The sequence below is a fragment of the Haemaphysalis longicornis genome, unplaced genomic scaffold (genome assembly GCF_048455015.1).
Source record: "Haemaphysalis longicornis isolate Haplotype H1 unplaced genomic scaffold, Haemaphysalis longicornis Haplotype H1 scaffold_1, whole genome shotgun sequence".
Lineage (NCBI taxonomy): Eukaryota > Metazoa > Arthropoda > Arachnida > Ixodida > Ixodidae > Haemaphysalis > Haemaphysalis longicornis.
The window spans coordinates 311,962,986-311,979,848 of NW_027526203.1; the positions used below are offsets into that span (position 1 = coordinate 311,962,986).

The window sequence follows — 16,863 nt, forward strand, 5'->3', positions numbered from 1 at the left end:
GTTCTCGGGCCCTTGCTATTCCTTATCTTTATCAATTATTTACCGGCTTCCGTTTCCTCCAGTATTCATTTATACGCAGACGACTGTATTGTGTACCGTGAGATTACCGATCGACAAGACGAACAATTACTTCAGTCCGATCTCGACGTCATTTCAAAGTGGTGTGCAAAATGGGGGATTGTATTAGAGTCCAAATGCAAGTCAATGCGCGTTTCGCGACGGGAATCAATCCCACCAATGTACACACTAAATGGCTCTATTATGGAAGTTGTCAACAGTTACAAATACCTACGTGTAATTATAACCCTAACATTATCCTGGCAACAGCAAATCGACACAATTACAAATAAAGCCAATAAGATGCTGGGATTTCTGCGCCATAATTTTAGCAAGGCCCCATCGTCACTAAAATTGCTCCTCTATAAATCAATTGTCCGCCCCAAACTCGAGTATGCTGCTGCTATTTGGGACCCTTGTTATGCCACTCTTGAACAGAACATTGAGCTCGTGCAAAATAACGCTGCCCGCTTTATACAGTCCAATTATAACCGTACCACCAGTGCTACAACAATGAAATCTTCTTTGTGCCTTCCGCTGTTGTCTTTACGCCGGAAACTGATTGATTGATTCTGGGGTTTAACGCGCCGACGCAACGCAGGCGATGAGGCGCGCCGTAGTGGAGGGCTCCGGATTAATTTTGACCACCTGGGGATCTTTATCGTGCGCCGAAATCTCGTACACACGGGCGTTTTTGCTTTTCGCCTCCGTCAGAAAAGCGGCCGCCGCGGCCGGGAATCGAACCCGCGACCTCGTGCTCAGCAGCGCAACGCCTTAGCCACTGAGCCACCGCGGCGGGTACGCCGGAAACTGTTTCGTCTATGCCTTTTTCATAAAGTGTATTATCACCCTTCTTTGAGAGAGCAACTAATTACATTGTCCACTTATCGTTCTTTGCGCATGGACCATCATAACAAAGTTGGATATACATTTTGTCGGACGAATGCATTTTACCATTCATTCATACCTAATACTTCAACGGAATGGAATCACCTTCCGTCAGAGATCGTATCCATTTCCAATCATTCTCTTTTTCGCCAGACCTTGTCTGCATCTAACAATGCGATAATCCTGTGTGATTATGTGAAACGCGGTTACCATTTTCTTTCTTTTTTTTAACATGTGCAATTCGCTGTTTGTTGGTGAGTTCCTTTATGATTACAGTGCATTTTGTCAGAGTTTTGTGTATATATGCGTAGAGTACGTTGTTATTTTGGTGGTTTGCTTTGTTTTGTATTCCACAGCCAAAAAATGCTGTTTTACTTTGCCGTGATATTTCAACTAACTATGTATTGTTTTGCCCACTCCCTCTACAATGCCTTGGCGCTTGAGGGTATCTGAAATAAATAAATAAGTAAATAAAACCGGCGTGTCGGCCTTCAGCAGAGGGTTCTGAGGACGTGCTGGGGGCCGCATAATATTGCCGACCCCTGGTTTAAGGTATTTCAGCTGGGCGTTAGAGAATTAGGCCCAAAATAATGTGTTAGAATATTTTAGACTGAGACATTGGTATGCTTTTTCTATCACTCTTCAGGCTTTAATTCCGGGCGACCAAACTCCACGCTGTCTTCTCGATTGAAGCTTGCATGCAGCAGAGGCCGCAAGTCGTTCAGAGTGTTCAGCAGGTCCACCACTGCCCGATGGTCCATGAGCCTGCAAAGAAAAAAGAGGAATGATCATGCGCTTCTTAACAGAGAAATTTCCGCACGCTCCTGTGGTAGGGAAACATGAGCGTCGCGTCACCATCCGGCTACCTGTATGTTCGAACTGCCGCGCGAAGCTGAGTGACTAAACAAAAGCAACGCCGAGGCAGAACGTGCAGCAACGATCAGGTTCGATTCTCCACGCTGAATGGATACGAGGTGGCGTTGCAAGGCAATGCCTGCGTGCCTTTCGCTGCGCTCTGTTGCATCATCGAGCCAGTGGTGTCGACTACGACGACGACGACGACCAGATGTGTTGGGGTGAAAACTTAAATATTTACAATTTGTACAAAGTAAGCAGATAGTTAGAAAGCGAAGTAGCGAGCTTGCTGGTCACCATGTAAGTGCGTCATTGCACTCGATCCGGGACGAACCACGACCCGCCCTTTCGGTGCAGGATGTTTCGGTAGACGTCGTTTCGGGACACGCACGGTCGTTTCGGTACAAAAACGAAATTGGGAGAGAGTTTTAGGCGGCAACAGGGCTGAGAAGATGAACATCAGAAAGGAAAATTTCTACGATAATTCCCAGGGCAGTGCTTTGCTTTTTGAGGATAGAGCAGGTTGCCTGCGAACTAAGAGTTTTGTGGGGAAGTATTCACAAAATGATGGGGTATGTGTGGTCTGCGGAAAAGAAACAGAAACTATGCGGCACATAGTATTAGAATGTGAGGATATCCATCCAAATCTACATGAAGGGAATATTGGGCTTTCAGAAGCCCTAGGATTTAAGGGTATCAGAGAGGAAGTTAACTTCAAGGCTGTCGAGGGGACGAAAAGAAGATTAGAATGCTGGTGGACGAAAAAAAGAGAGGGGAATAGTGCCTAGGACAGTTACCACCTGTAACAGGGAAAAGTAAGTATTTCGGGCCTAATAAGCTTTAGTGCCTGCCCTAAGCAGCGCTAGTATTAAACCAAGAGTGTAAAATATGGTTATATTAGTCCTTTTTGGTAAGATGACATGTCATCACCCCGCTTCAAAGGGGAAACCAATAGAAATCATCATCATCATCATCATCATCAACAGGCGTGCGTTGTAGGCTTGTTAGTTGCAAGCACGCAAATCGTACCTATGTATTACAAATATTATTTCATTCATTTCATTTATTCATACTGCAGGCCAAGATGCTGGCCCATATGCAGGGAGGGCATGCAGAGCAAGAAAAAAATACAAACAACGCATGAACAGGATGCTACCTATAATATGTCACAAAAACTTCCAAATACTTGCCTTCGCACAACAACCTCGACATAAGCACAGCACAAAGGAAATCAACGGGGCAAAACGCCTTGCCCCAACAACAACACAGCACTAATTTAACAAAACAGCAGGTAATTTTTTTATGAAGTACAAGTGGTCAAAAGCACTGGTTTAGATTATTCTAATTCATGAGGCAAGTAGTTTTCCAATTCTTGTGATAAGTTTCTTGATCGTAAATCTTCAAGGGGGAGGGAATTCCATTCGTTAATGGTGCGCACAAAAAAACTATACATGAGAGAATTTTTATGAGAAAATATTGGCAAAATGGAGAGGGTATGTCTATGTTTTGTTTTTCGTGCTTCAAGAAAAGTTACGTAATGAGGTAGCTTAAGTCTGATTTCCCCACTTATGATGCTATGTAAAAACTGGAGACGAATACCTTCGCGCCTGCGTTCTAGCGAACTGATTTTATTTCTAAGCATAAGGAAGGTTGGGGAATCCTGTCTTTTATATTTTCCAAAGAGAATCTAACGGCCTTTCTTTGTACACGTTCCAAATTCATAATGTCCTTTTTAGTATGAGGGTCTCAAACAACCGCCGCGTATTCGAGTTTCGATCTCGCGAAAGTGTTATAAGCTAACAGTTTGGTTTGTGCCGGTGCCTTTTTAAGTTTTCTCCCCAAGAACCACAGTTTGCGCAAAGCTGCTGAACATGTAACGGAAATATGATCTGACCAGGATAATTTATTAGTAAATATAACACCTAAATATTTGTATTTTTTACTTCAGTTATGATTCTGCCATTTAGAACATAAGAAAATACACTAGGTTCTTTTTTCCGTGTTACCCGAAGCAAGACAGTTTTTTTAATGTTTATTTCCATACCCCAAAGTTTGCACCAATCGAAAATTGCGATAACTGAATTTTGCAGACATGAGTGATCGTTTCGCGAAGCTATTTGTTTAAAAATGACGCAGTCATCTGCAAATAGGTTAATATGCACATTATCAGTGATTTTGTTAGTTATATCATTTATATATATCAGAAACAAAAGCGGTCCTAGTACTCTCCCTTGCGGTACAGCCGAAGTTACTTGACGGACACTAGAGGAACATTTGTTATTTTTTACGAACTGCTGTCTATGTCGGAGGTAAGCCTGAATCCATGATATGATTTTTGAAGGGAGCCCAATGCACTCGAGCTTATGAATTAATTTTCCGCGGGGAACCTTATCGAACGCTTTACTAAAATAAAAAAGAGCATATCAACTTGTCCAGATGAGTCGAGAACTTCCGAAATTTCATGAACAACTGACACAAGCTGAGTTGAAGTGGACAAGCCCTTTCTGAACCCGTGCTGTATTGGAGACAAGACGTTGTGATCTGACAAACACTGACGAATGAAGCCTGCTACATTATGTTCTAATAATTTACTGCAAGTTCTTGTAATAGAAACTGGACGATAATTTGACACTGTGAGGTGATGACCCTGATGAGCAACTCTTCCCTTACGCCAGTCTGACGGTATCTCAGCTAATTGTAATAACTTGAAGAACTCAGTTAGAAATCCGCATATCTGTTCCGCATACCTTCTTAAAAAATCGTTCGGAATCTGATCAGGGCCTGCGGACTTCCTAACGTCAATATTTAAGAGCATATCCAAAATACCTCCTCGAGAAATTGTAAGATCGTGTACAAAAGACCTACTTGTATTACATCGTTCAAATTCGTCCATGTCAGAGAACACACTCCAAAGTAATAATTAAACTGCTCAGCAATACTGTTGCCGTCTTTTACAATTTCACCGTTAACTTCTGTATGTTTGTGTTTATTGGCGCAAGGGTAACTAGGACCAAAGAGCGCCACCGTTAACTTTTATTTTATGTATTACCTCGTAATTCTGTATTATGTATTACCTCGTAACTTATGTATTGCTCGCAATTCTGCGTTATTTTAGGCCAGTGGATGCGGCCTGGCCAAAAAGGCCTATTTATTTGCGGATTGATGGCCAGAATACGCGTAGCTTTCAGATCATCTTACTTATTATTTTTGTTTTTTAGCTACAAACCAGTGACAGTATTATGTTTTTTCACTGAGTTTTTGGCGACTTATAATCACAAGTTTCTAGTTTTTCCGGAAATTGGTGACAGTAACTATTTCTTGCACTTTCCGGAACCTCCGATGATAGCTGCGTAATTGAGCGCCACCACAGGGGGAAGTGAACCGGTGGCTTCGTGACGTAATGACGATGAACTTGCATTTTTTTGGCCTTCTGCCTTTGTGTGCGTTGTTTTCTCCTGATAACGCGATGCAGATAATGCGCTATTAGCGAAGCATTACCGAAGGCACCTGTTGTGCCCCACCGCAAGTTCCCGTTCCGGCCTCAGCGTCGTTTGCAGGGAATATACGGTAGGTTTACTGTGTTTTGTGAATTCAAAGTTGGAGAGGCTCTGGAGTAATATTCAAAACTCTTTTAAATCTCTTCTGCAGCATACATACAGACATTACTTGCTAGGACTGCTCATTTGTAATACTCAGCGTTCTGCCGCAAAAGTATACTTGCCGTAATTTAATTGGTCGTGATTTTAGTCTTAATGTCACCTGCAGCTCCCCACCATTAGTACTTTTTAGCTGCACAATATCACACATGAAAATGTATTCATCGCGTAAAAAAAATCGCTGACTGCAGCAGACATGCTTCAGGTTAAAATGAGCCGCTGCGACTGGAATCGTCCGGGAAGCGAATTCTCAAAGCGTATTAGGCTACGCTACTATTCCAACTCATAATTTATTCATAACTGCAGTTGCATACCTAATTACATGATGAATAAAACGAACTTTTGTCTGGCTTTAAAGCTACATTTACAAAGTTTGTATAAATCATGATCATTGTGTTTTCATTGGAATGTTACGATTTTTTTGACCAGTTATTTGGTGACGTGGTTTGTCACATGATATGTTGTTATGTTGTGTTATAATGCGTTATGATATCATCATTTACCTGCTATTTCCCAACAAATGTATTTGTTGCTGTCGCTGCAATTATAGCGTATTTTGCATTGGAACCGCTACTAGCCAATCGGCTATGGGTTTGAACACTCTATTGAATATTTCTGTAAATAGTAGATGAACAAACTGAACTGAACTGAAAAAAAACTAACCACATGGGTAGCAATATCCACAATTTTTTAAATGCAGTAAAAGAGCTTAGTAAGCCGCCTATTAACTATACGCACGCATGCGACGCTTCTGGAGTTGGCAAAACTTTTCTTTTTGCTTAAAAAAAAAACTTTACTCTTACAAATAGCCCGAAACGCGCACTTGCCTGTATATTTATCATTCCTATCACACCTGCCTAAAAAATAAAGGTTCCTTATAAATCCCTGACCACTTGAGTTTCCGCGTGCAATATTTGCTGTATTTGGGCTGACCCGACGCCACCATCGATCCACACCCAAGTCCTCTCCAAACGTGTGACAACCTAACTAGAGTTGTTCTCAGTGCGGGTACGAACATTTGTGCGACTTTTTCCTCACTTGCTAAGTTAACCAAAATAAGCCTTGCTCATGAAAACAAATACATCCGCACAAATATCGGCAGTCTTCTTCGCGAAGTGCGAATGCTAACGAAACTGATTCTCTCCTAAACGATAAACCACCCCCTTTTCAATCCCGAAATAAAGTATTTACTTCTGTAGGGTATTTTATTTGGTTTACATGAAAGTAAAATTTTATCAACTGCACATGTCCCTGGTAAAAGTACAGCATCAGGTAACTTTTTCTCGTTTTAGGGCATCATCTATCTGTGGAAGCTGACATATGCGTTTCAGACCAATTTTGCAATTAGGTCATCGTTTTTCAGCGAGGTGAAAGTTACTGGGCGGATATTCATGAAACTTTTTGCACGTAAATAAATAGTAAAAACAGTTTTGTGATTGATCGCCGCCCGTGCGCGGTTTGTTCCATTCAAGGAAAAGCGAGATGATAGCCGAGACGCCGGCACAACCAGCTGCTTTTCGATATTGCATGCACGAGCAATTGAGCAGTCTTAATATAAACATGGCCCTGCTTCTTAACTCGCAATTCTAAGGATTGCGGTATTCTGATGCAAAAATGACTGTCGGGCGGTCTAGTTCATTTCGGTTGATAGCAACGCGATGTCAGAATTGACTTTAACTTTAACTTGGGTAAACGTTCGGGCAAGCTCTTCTGTGGAAATAACAATGCAAAATAACTCGACGCTACCATGCGCATTTGGAAGCTGCTGAGAGTGGCCGCCTTACTGGCGCGCCCGCTCCCGTTCCATCATTTACGTCACGTCCTGCGCCAGTGATGGCTGCCTTTTTTTTTTCAATTTCGGTTCCGAAAACGCCAATTCTCACGAGCCGTTTGCGTCGAGCGCGTTCCTGTTTGAAACGCAGTGTGTTGTAGTTCGCACTCCTTTTATGTGTACTGTTAGATGACATTATTGTTACGTTGTTAAAATTTGAGTGCAGTTGTCCTAAATCCGCCGTGTGGCTCTAAGGAGTGCGCACCACGTGGCCCCTACACCATGGTTTCTCTCCGTCTCGCCACTCCGATCGGAGGTCCGAACTTCATGCTTGCGAGCTACAAGCGACCCGCTCCTTGGCGGTGGAGGCGGCGGGGTTTCGTAGGCTCGCCTGACAATTAGGCGCCACGAAATGTCTAGAGCGGTTCTACGCGCTTTATTTTTATTTCTTTTAATTATGCTGGACGCTAAAACGTGCTGCGCACACGACAGGCGTACTGTGGGAGCCCCGGACACCACCCGCACGGTGCGCGGCGCGGCCGACAGCCGCAACACCGCGTTGGTACGGCCGTGAAGTGGCGCACGTAGCTCCAGCGAAAGCATGTTACCGCTCGCCTCCATGCAATGCAAGGCGTAAACAAAATTGCGCATACGAGTAAGGAGCTGTTAATTAAAAAACCGTCATTAACGGCACCGCTTACGAGAGCGGCAATCAAGTATACGCCGCAGTGTTAAGCCTAACCTCTCCAGGCAGACCAGAGCGCTGCTCGGAGCGCGCGTCTCTCCGCCCACTGCCTGGCGCGTCGCGCGTCGTTCAGTATACTGTGTCGGTATGCCGACACAGAAATCACGCCTGCATCACGTCCACGGCCGCTTTTTTGGTTGCGACGAGAGCAGTGTGGGGGGGATTTAGCAGAAACTGCCGGCGACGCGTAATCACTGGAGATACGGCAGCTCGGCTCTTCTGTAGAGATTGGTGACCAATATGATGGGCAAACACTGATATCCGTGCCACAGTCACATCTTTCACACATCCTTCATGTGAGCAGCTTTCTTTCCTCCATTGTGTGAGTGAAGGTGCTGGCCGACCGGAGGACTGCCTACGGCGGCGTCACGATCTCGCTCGGATTTCTCCGCTGAAAGGCTCTCTCGTGTAAATGCCGCTTTACCTGCTACGGGCCTTGGTTAGGAACCCGCTGACTGAACTGTTCCCCATTATTCCCGGAGGGAGTCCGTTGCGGCCGCCAGTAGCGCATTATTCCCCGATTCCGCCCCCCCCCCCCCCCTTCTGAATCTGCTTGCTTAGCCTAATGCCAGTGCACTGGCATTAGGCTAAGCAAGCAGCTAGAGCCATGTTGTCCTCTGACGTCTTGCAAGAAACGAGGGGGCAATTTCGCAAACCCTGGTCATTGCCCTGTAGCTTGTTTCTCTCGTGTAACAACGCTAACGTGGCCTGGAACGTACCATTCATGAAGGCGAACCTCAGCGGACAAGTCATCCCAGTCGCCGTCTTCCAGCTCGGCCGACGAATCTTCATCCGCCGGCCCTGGCTCGGGCTCCACCTCGTCGCCATCGTCGGCGAGGACACGCATGACTGAGTCCAAGCTTTCGCCCATAAGCTCCGCGTACCCTCTGATGACGTCTATGCCACTGGCCCCGTCAGCCGGCACTTCAGCGGTAGGGGTAGATGAAGTGGGGGTGGATGAATCCATGCCGGAGCCAGGCTCATAAGATTGTGAAGAGTTGCCGAACACCAGGAGCGTTACCGCTACGTTACCGCTAGCGTTCTTTTCTACACCAGGACCTCGTTTTTCAGGGCCCTTGAAGATCGCTGGCTTGGTGCCTCTGCTCGCGCATAGAGTCGAGGAGGAAGAGGAAGATGATAATGATAATGCTGATGGGGACGACGACGATGATGCTTTCGAGCAGGCACATATGTAGTTGTGCACCCTGTCACTTTCATTCTCTACCTTGTAATACATCGAAAACAACCACGGATAAAGAAAACGAAAGGACACAAACGCTGTCTACAACATTAAAAAAAAAACCCGTTATGCCCCATGCGCCGTGAACGAGGGACAAAAGAAAGGTCGTGACTATGTGCCATCCAAAAACCTAACCTCTCTTTCTTAACATATAGAGGGAGACAAAGAAAGAAGCCTTTATTGGTGGCAAGCCTCTAGCCTGTTGGGGAAGGGGCGTAAGGATGGGGTAAGAAGTTGGCTCGGGGGGGTCTTCGTCTTGTCGTAAGTCTTCTGCGATGAGGAGGAGTCTTGTGGGTATTGTTATAGGAAGAGGGGAGCAAACCCATCGTTCTATACTGCTCGAGCAAGATCGCTTGAGAGTCAGAACAGGGCTATTAGGTGAAGAGCGGGAGTGTCCACGGAATAAGAATTTATCGACATCGTGGCATCGTTGGGGACGGGGGGAATTCTAATAGCGAGTTAATCTGGGGCAAAAACAAATGAGGTAGTGCAGATCAGATATTAGTAGGGGCCCACTGCTGGTAGCGTGTTATGGTGGTAGGCGCGTACCATTTGCGTAGGGTTCAGGGTGCATGAATGGCATTAGCTTGTAGGAAGGAGTCGTGGACTTTGTGAGCTGTGGCCTACATTTATTGAGTGTGCGTAAGCCCGGCCTCAAGTGGGAGCGGTGAAGACAAGTGACCGCCCATGAGCGCAGCCGTGTTCGATCTCCCATCTCGCATGGCACTACTGAAACGCCACGCCACACACCACTGATGATGATGGTAGGATGCCGCTTGTCATGATGATAGTGGCACTGATAGTAGATGAGGTTTACGCTACTACAAGCTAATAGTTAGGTACTTGTTTAAAAAGATTCCTAAATATATAGTTAATAGATACTTGTTTAAAGAGCTGTTCAGACAGCTTTCGCGAGTTTAGGTAAAGCAGCGCTAAACCCAGGTGGAATGAGGTGGCCTCACTACATTCGCGAAATCCCTCCATTTCTTCTCACGAGCTTTGGGAGAGAGCTCTGACCAGCTCCGACCTCAATGACCAGCACCTGCTGGTGCTGAGGGCTGTTGAGGCTGGGAAAGCTCAAGGGGTCTTGGTCTGAGGACTCCTCCCCATTGCTCTTCGCAATAAACACGTTCACTCTCTCTATGGAAGTATGGCTGTACATATTCCAGACAATTAATGAGCCGATTGTTTATTAGGCGTTTGATAAGCTTGCAAGGAACGGGGGTGGGAGAGATTGGCCGTAGGTTGGAGAAATTTGTGGGCCGCGTCGGGGGAATATGATCACAGAAAACGGCTCCAAATTTGGTGTTATTGAGTTAAGAGTAAAGTGGTAAACGATACAGAATTGCTGTCTTATGTCAATACATGGCCATCCACGGAGGGTTTTTGGTTGCACAAAACGGCTGTAACTGTTGCTTTACCGGAACTACCGGGAAATAAATTGTATGAAAATTAGCCGCTACGGCGACTCTCATTACGCACAACAGCTCCGCTAGTCATCCTCTTCTTCACAGAGTGGAAGGACACTTTAACGGCGCGTGTCGAAGCATCAGCTACATAATATTTTTTAAGACGATAGTCTTTCTTGGGCTACTTAAACCCAGAGATTTTGGTCTGTCTGTATGTCTGTCTGTCTGTGTGTGACTCGATTCAGCCACCCGGCCAAAGGGAAACGAAGTCTGCGCAATAGTCATATATATACTCACAGCGAAATCTAAACGTCTAAGTCCGGTTTATATGTTCATACTTGTCAACATTATTGAAAAAGAGCAAGGCATTACTCAAATATAAGGCAGAAAATTAATGCACAAGGGGCATTTGCAGTGTTCCTTTATAAAAAACTTCATATATGCTTGATTTTTGCGAAATGAAATGCTATATCTACGTACTGCATAAAAAAAATTCGCACTGTCGCCTGCTGTCACCCGCGCTACTATAGGCTCTGGCGGCATTTTAAGAATGAAAGCGGGAACAGTTACGAAAGGTTCCACTAGATAGGTTCCACGTTCTGCTTGGAACGCACGTGGACTAGGGCAACGCGGTTCTATAAACGTTGAAGTAGGGCGCCTCCATTCACGCGCGTCTCCCGCCGTACGGCAGCGCTGGCATCGAGGCACCCGGCCTGGAGCAGAGGAACGCGGTAAATTTAAATTGACTTGAGCAAACCTTTAGCTTGTTTGCCTTGGGAGGAGCGCGAGAGGTGAGCGAGAAAGCGAATGGAGGCATTTACTTGGCAAATTTCGACTAAGACTATCGTCTTTTATCGACGTTTGCGAAGAAAGGAGCAGATACGCGGGCAATTTTCTTTACCTTACCATCGAAAAAATAGAGCCAAAGGGTTTAATTCAAAGTTGTAACCTTTTCTCAACTAATCGAATGTGCTCGTTAAAAATAACAACGTCGGTTTTAATGCGACAATAACATGTGCGCCCTATGAGGCCCGCTGCGATAGGAGACAACGATTGTATCTACAGTAACCGACAGATTTTTCGGACCTTGAGGGGAAAGAAAAATAGTCCGAATAAAAGAGCAGTCCGAAAAATCCGTGAGTCCTTACTCCTATGGGACAACCAGCGGTTCCTCGGGAAAGTCTGAAATATCTAGAAAGTTTTGAAGACCGAAAAAACGGTCGGCTACTGTATTCTTTGCAGCATTCTTAACACAGAAAATTTCCACCGCATGGGCATTTTGCATTTTCCTTTCTTCAAAGCAGACCTGAACTGAGTGGCAGCAATAACTTGGGAGAAACCCAAAAGAAAAAAAAAACATGTTAAAAGGGGGATTTCTTTTTCGAATAACAAAAATTTGTGTGAATTTGCATTCTATATTGTCCAGGGCAATTTTGTTGTCGGCTTACAATGAATACAAATACAAACGCAGTGGCCTACAATTTTATGCCTCCCTTTACAGCGCGCAACAAGGCAGATTTCCGAGCGCGCGTAGCGTCGTCCAGCTCAACAGCGGCAGATTCGGTCGCCGCCGGTGCCCGCGAGCGGCAATGCAACCAGCGCTGCCTTTTGAAAACCGTCACGCCCAGTATGACACGCCAGCAGAGCGGCGATTAAACGTATAGATAGGGCGCCGGGGGCAGTGCGAACACTCTGACTGGCGCTCCTTTGTTCCAGTCGGCGCCCATACGCGGCGCAGCGATGCAGTTCGTCCGCCTCTCCCGTGTTCCGTTTACTTCTGCGCGCACCTTCTCCTGTACAAAATGGCCCAACTACACTGCGGTGCATTTTAACAATTCCATGCGTTTTTGTCTTATTATAACTGTGCATGCTATTTCCGTTAGATAAGTCGAGCTATTAAAAGCATGTAAGTACATATACAGTAATACCTCGTTAACTCGAAGTAGTAAAAACCGGGAAATATTACGAGATAAGCGGATTTTCGAGATAAGCAAAGTTGCGCGAATTGCCATGAAATATCGAGTTCTTTGCAAAAAAGGCGCTGCTGCTTACCAGCTCTTTAACAGCAGCTTCCAATCTTGCTTTTCATAACGGTTTGAAAGAGAAACAAGCACAAAGCGACGTTTATCAGCAGGGTTGCTTGACGAAGTTGATATGCCTCTAAGCTCAGACTTCACGTTCGGGGAAAACATCGGCTTTGTGTTAGGCGCGGCTAAACGAGAAAAAAATCGAGGGACTTTGGCGCAGCAGCATCGCGCGAATCTTGTGAAGCGGTCCGCGGCGGTGAAATTTTCTTTCCTCTCTCAGTCGAGATTTCGAAATATCCGGAGTTGGCCCAAAAATACTTCGAAATAAAGGGCAACAAATACGTGTTAACGTATAGGAAATGGTTCGGTGCCGCAGAAAATTTTGACTTAGCCGATTTTTCGAGATATGCGAGTTCGAGTTAACGAGGTATTACAGTACTTTGATCGTTTTCTTTCGTATTCAAAAATATCAGATAATCAAGGCAATAGTATAGCGTATCTTGATTAACTTAATCCTGCTTTGGCATAATCTAATATTGCAGATGAAGAATCGAATTTTTATGTGAGAGTTAATATTTTCTGGGGGAACAGTTCGGTTGTGATCCGAAAACGAGTAAAAAAAAGATTTTGAGGTGTCATTGACCGTTCTGCGCACGACCATTGGCGCGGTCCTCTGCTAGTGTGTTAGGATGTTGTGTCCAGAGGATAGTGCTAGGAATGGGATGTACCGGCGAGGAAAGTTGGATGAGGCCGGGAACGACGGAGAAACGAAGCCCATTTGGTGTTCATGGCTGGATTAGGAGAGTCACAGAAAGACCGCCAGTTCAAGCCTGCCAAATGATCCGCGTAGGTCTGAGCTTCTTGTGTGAGGAGGTTATTTCGACAGCGGAGGCGACAGTTGGCTTTTTTCTGGCGCCAGCAGTGAATGAGTGAGCTGCGCGAGTCACAGAGGTGTATAAGGTCAATGGAGGATGAACGTCGGCTGTCGGGGCGACATATTGGTTTTCCGACCAGGAATGTTGCGGAGAGCTCCAGCCAAACGCCGGAATTGTCAGGACGAGGGCTGAGCTCGACTCGCAGAGACGGTGTCGCTCACCACGCCGGAGCTACGACAAAATTAGATGCAGAGGAAGTGCAGGTGGATGGCAATAATAGAATGGTCTGTGCCGAAGTTTTCGTGGAGGTGCGAAGGTTGCCCGTGCCGAGGAACGGCCACAAGTCGGGGCAGATACGCCCCTGTGCGCGAGATTTCTGCGCACGTTAAAGATTCCCAGGTGGTAAAAATTAATCAGGAGCCCTACACTACGGCGCGCCTCATCGCCTGCGTTGCGTCGGTGCGTTAAACCCTACAATCAGTCAATCAAGTCGGGGCAAATGTCACGTTCGTCCTAGCCGAGGTGTGTTGGGAAGGCAGGGCGATGCATTCAGGAGCTGAAAACGGCCGCGACTGATTGCGGTGGCCAGGTTTTGACACGTTCTGCTGGCTGTAGTATGCCTACAAAGGGGGCGGGGCAATGGAAGTCCCCCACAATGAGTGCTATTTGTTACGTGGGTCTAGATCGTCCCATATGGGGTGAAAGAAACGGAAGTGTTGTGTTCGGATGGTAATAGACGTTATTTTGATTGTATTCACATAAATTTGGTTTAGGTTTCCCGGGGACGCCGTGGACGAGAAAATGTGGAGTCTTGTAAGAGGCGAGGGGTATATGAGGTGTTTGGAAATAAGTATCATGAGGTTGAGGGAAGTGGGGCCGCCAGCAACGCCTGAGGGATATGTATCATAAGCTGGGATTTCCGGCTTGCAATCCAAGACCTCCCCGTCCCCCTCGACCAGCCTTTCCGAATAACAGAATTTCGCCGAGCGCTCCACACACTTCGACGCAATATATAACACCCGGGGAAGATCAATTAACCCACACGCCACTTCGAAACCTTAATGAAAGAGGCCTTTCCCAGCTTCTACCTCGCTCTCTTTAACCACATCTGGCAGAGCGGCGTATACTGCTGCTGTCTTGAAAATATCCCAAAGTAATTCTTATTCCCAAACCTGGAAAACCATGCAATTTATATATCAAACCTTTTGCCCGCCTTTCTTACGTTTTCAGGTGGTAAACTGCATGAACGCAAGACGTTGACGCGCCTTGAACGACACCTTTTCCTCACATATGCCCTTCCTTCCCCCAAACTGCTGTTTCACTGCAGCATATCCATCCAGGATACCTTCCTCCATATTTTTCGTGACGTCAACCGCTTTACTCGCTCTTCGCAGCTCCCTGCCACCCTTGCTCGAGGCATTCATAAGGCCTTCGACTACGTTATGCACCTTGCCGTTCTCTCAAATCTGGCCAGAACGACCTGCAATCTCGATTGATTTTGAGGTTTAACGCGCCGACGCTACACAGACCATGGGGCGCGCCATAGTGGAGAGCTCCGGCTTAATTTTGACCACCTGGGGATCTTTAACACGCGCCAAAATCTCGAACACACAGACGTTTTAGCTCTTCACCTCCCTCATAAAAGCCGACCTGCTATCTCACGCATATGCCTACCTTTATAACAGTACCACTTCTTTCTGGATTCCGTACTCAAATACTTACAATCCTCATGCTCTCAGTTCCCAGCGCTCTTCATCGCATCGCCAACCTTCCTGAACTCAAAATTTATAACATTCTCGAGGAGCGTGTCGCATGCTATGACCAAGCCCAACTCGAGCGCCTGCAGACTTCGTCGCAAGGTCAAGCTAGCCACTACTACATTTCATCAATTCCCCCCATACCAACGCCAGACAGATATCGGCCTCTATCTTCCCTTCCCCCCATCCCCAACAATCACTTCCTCCTCCCCTCATACCCCCTGAACTCCCTCCCTGGGCCACTTTCTCTTATTTTCGCGTCGACTCTGTCCCGCAATACACCCTTCTCGTTGCGCCCTCTGCACTCAAGATTGCGTACTTGTTCATGGTTTCGTCCTTCACTTTGCTGACGCCAACAACGGGCCCCTTAGATGACTCAACAGGCATCGCTTGTACTTTCCAACTCCCCTCCTCGGACGCGGCCGTTGTTTTTCTTCCCCACCTGATTCAACTGGCCTTGAAAAATGCGCCATTTCCCTCATGACAGAGCACGCTTCTCTTGTCTATGTTCTCTCCGACTGCAAAACAGACAACTGTAACTTCACCATGTGACCCACCCTTACACCACAGCAATCGTTGCTTCCACCGAGCCGCCAAACCTACCCAACACTTGTGGGGATCGCCTCGGTGTCCTTGCGGCTCGCCGAGGGCTCACCCCAACCGTCTCCAGCCGCTGACCGGTCGCCTGCGTGCGGCTATGCTACAGTGTTCTAGTAGATTGTAGCTATGCTGCGGCCGCAAAGACATTCCCCGGCGTCCCTTGAGAGATGTCGCCGCAGGTACGAGGGTGTCAACACCGACTAGCGGGACCGGAGAAGGAAGGGGAGATGTTGCACAACCAGTGCGCTGGCGCTTGGGCACGACGATGACTGAATTGAGTTGATGGGAAGTTGTGTTTTCGCGTGCGCCCGGATGGGCGATGATAAAGTCGGTCGGCCTTCCTGGGTGATGAGTCGACTGCCATGTTGTAAGTAAAGGAGTTATTTACAAAACCGCAGTTCACCGCATGCCGAGGAGAGCTAGTCCACGCCCTGCGTCCTGTCCCCACTGCTCTTACCACCCGTCTACTCCTCATTCTTGCCCAATCCCGCGGTTGAATCACTTCCTGGGAGCTCTGGCTGTATCCCCGCCGACATTGAACACCCAGGCTGCCCAGGAAGCCCTGCAATGGCGTAGCGAGAAATAATTTTCGGGTGGGTGGTTAGGCGTAATTGTTTCAAAATAATAATAACCATTGCGTATTAATTAATTGTTGAAGGAGTAGTGACACCAAATTTGTGTATTTCGGTTTTTTGGGTCCGATGTGTCCAAGTGAGAGAGAAAGCTCTTCATTAGAGGAAAGCAGAGAGGTCTGTCGGCATGTTGTCGCCGACATGCTACTCTGCGGGGTGGGGACGAGGGAATAAAGTTACAATAGGAAGTAAGGCGGAAGAGAGCGAAGAAAGAAAGAAATAAGAGAAGTGAAAAGAAAAAAACAGGAGGCAGCGTGTGTGTTTGGAACCGTGAGTGCGACACGTGAAAAGTCAACAGATGGTTGCATAGTGCGAGGATGTTCTAGTCCTATATCATCTCAACGACACCGA

General features: G+C 46.5%; 1 protein-coding gene across 1 annotated transcript; it reads right to left on the minus strand.

The window, feature by feature from the left end:
• Positions 1–1,580: 1,580 nt before the first annotated feature.
• LOC144159458 (uncharacterized) lies at positions 1,581–16,015 on the minus strand. The gene is made up of 3 exons (XM_077690962.1): positions 15,884–16,015; positions 8,692–9,072; positions 1,581–1,710 (listed from the first exon to the last, which is right to left on the minus strand). Exons 2-3 carry the CDS (start codon positions 8,937–8,939, stop codon positions 1,581–1,583), a joined length of 378 nt encoding a protein of 125 aa, XP_077547088.1. The 5' UTR covers positions 8,940–9,072; positions 15,884–16,015.
• Between the last annotated feature and the right edge of the window lie 848 nt (positions 16,016–16,863).

Bases quoted from the DNA above. Each gene is read 5' to 3' on its own strand.
- LOC144159458 (XM_077690962.1), bottom strand. From the start codon at position 8,939: ATGGATTCATCCACCCCCACTTCATCTACCCCTACCGCTGAAGTGCCG. The intron at 1,711-8,691 runs GTACGTTCCAGG...TTTTCTTTGCAG, and splicing joins GAGGTTCGCCTTCATGAATG to GCTCATGGACCATCGGGCAG.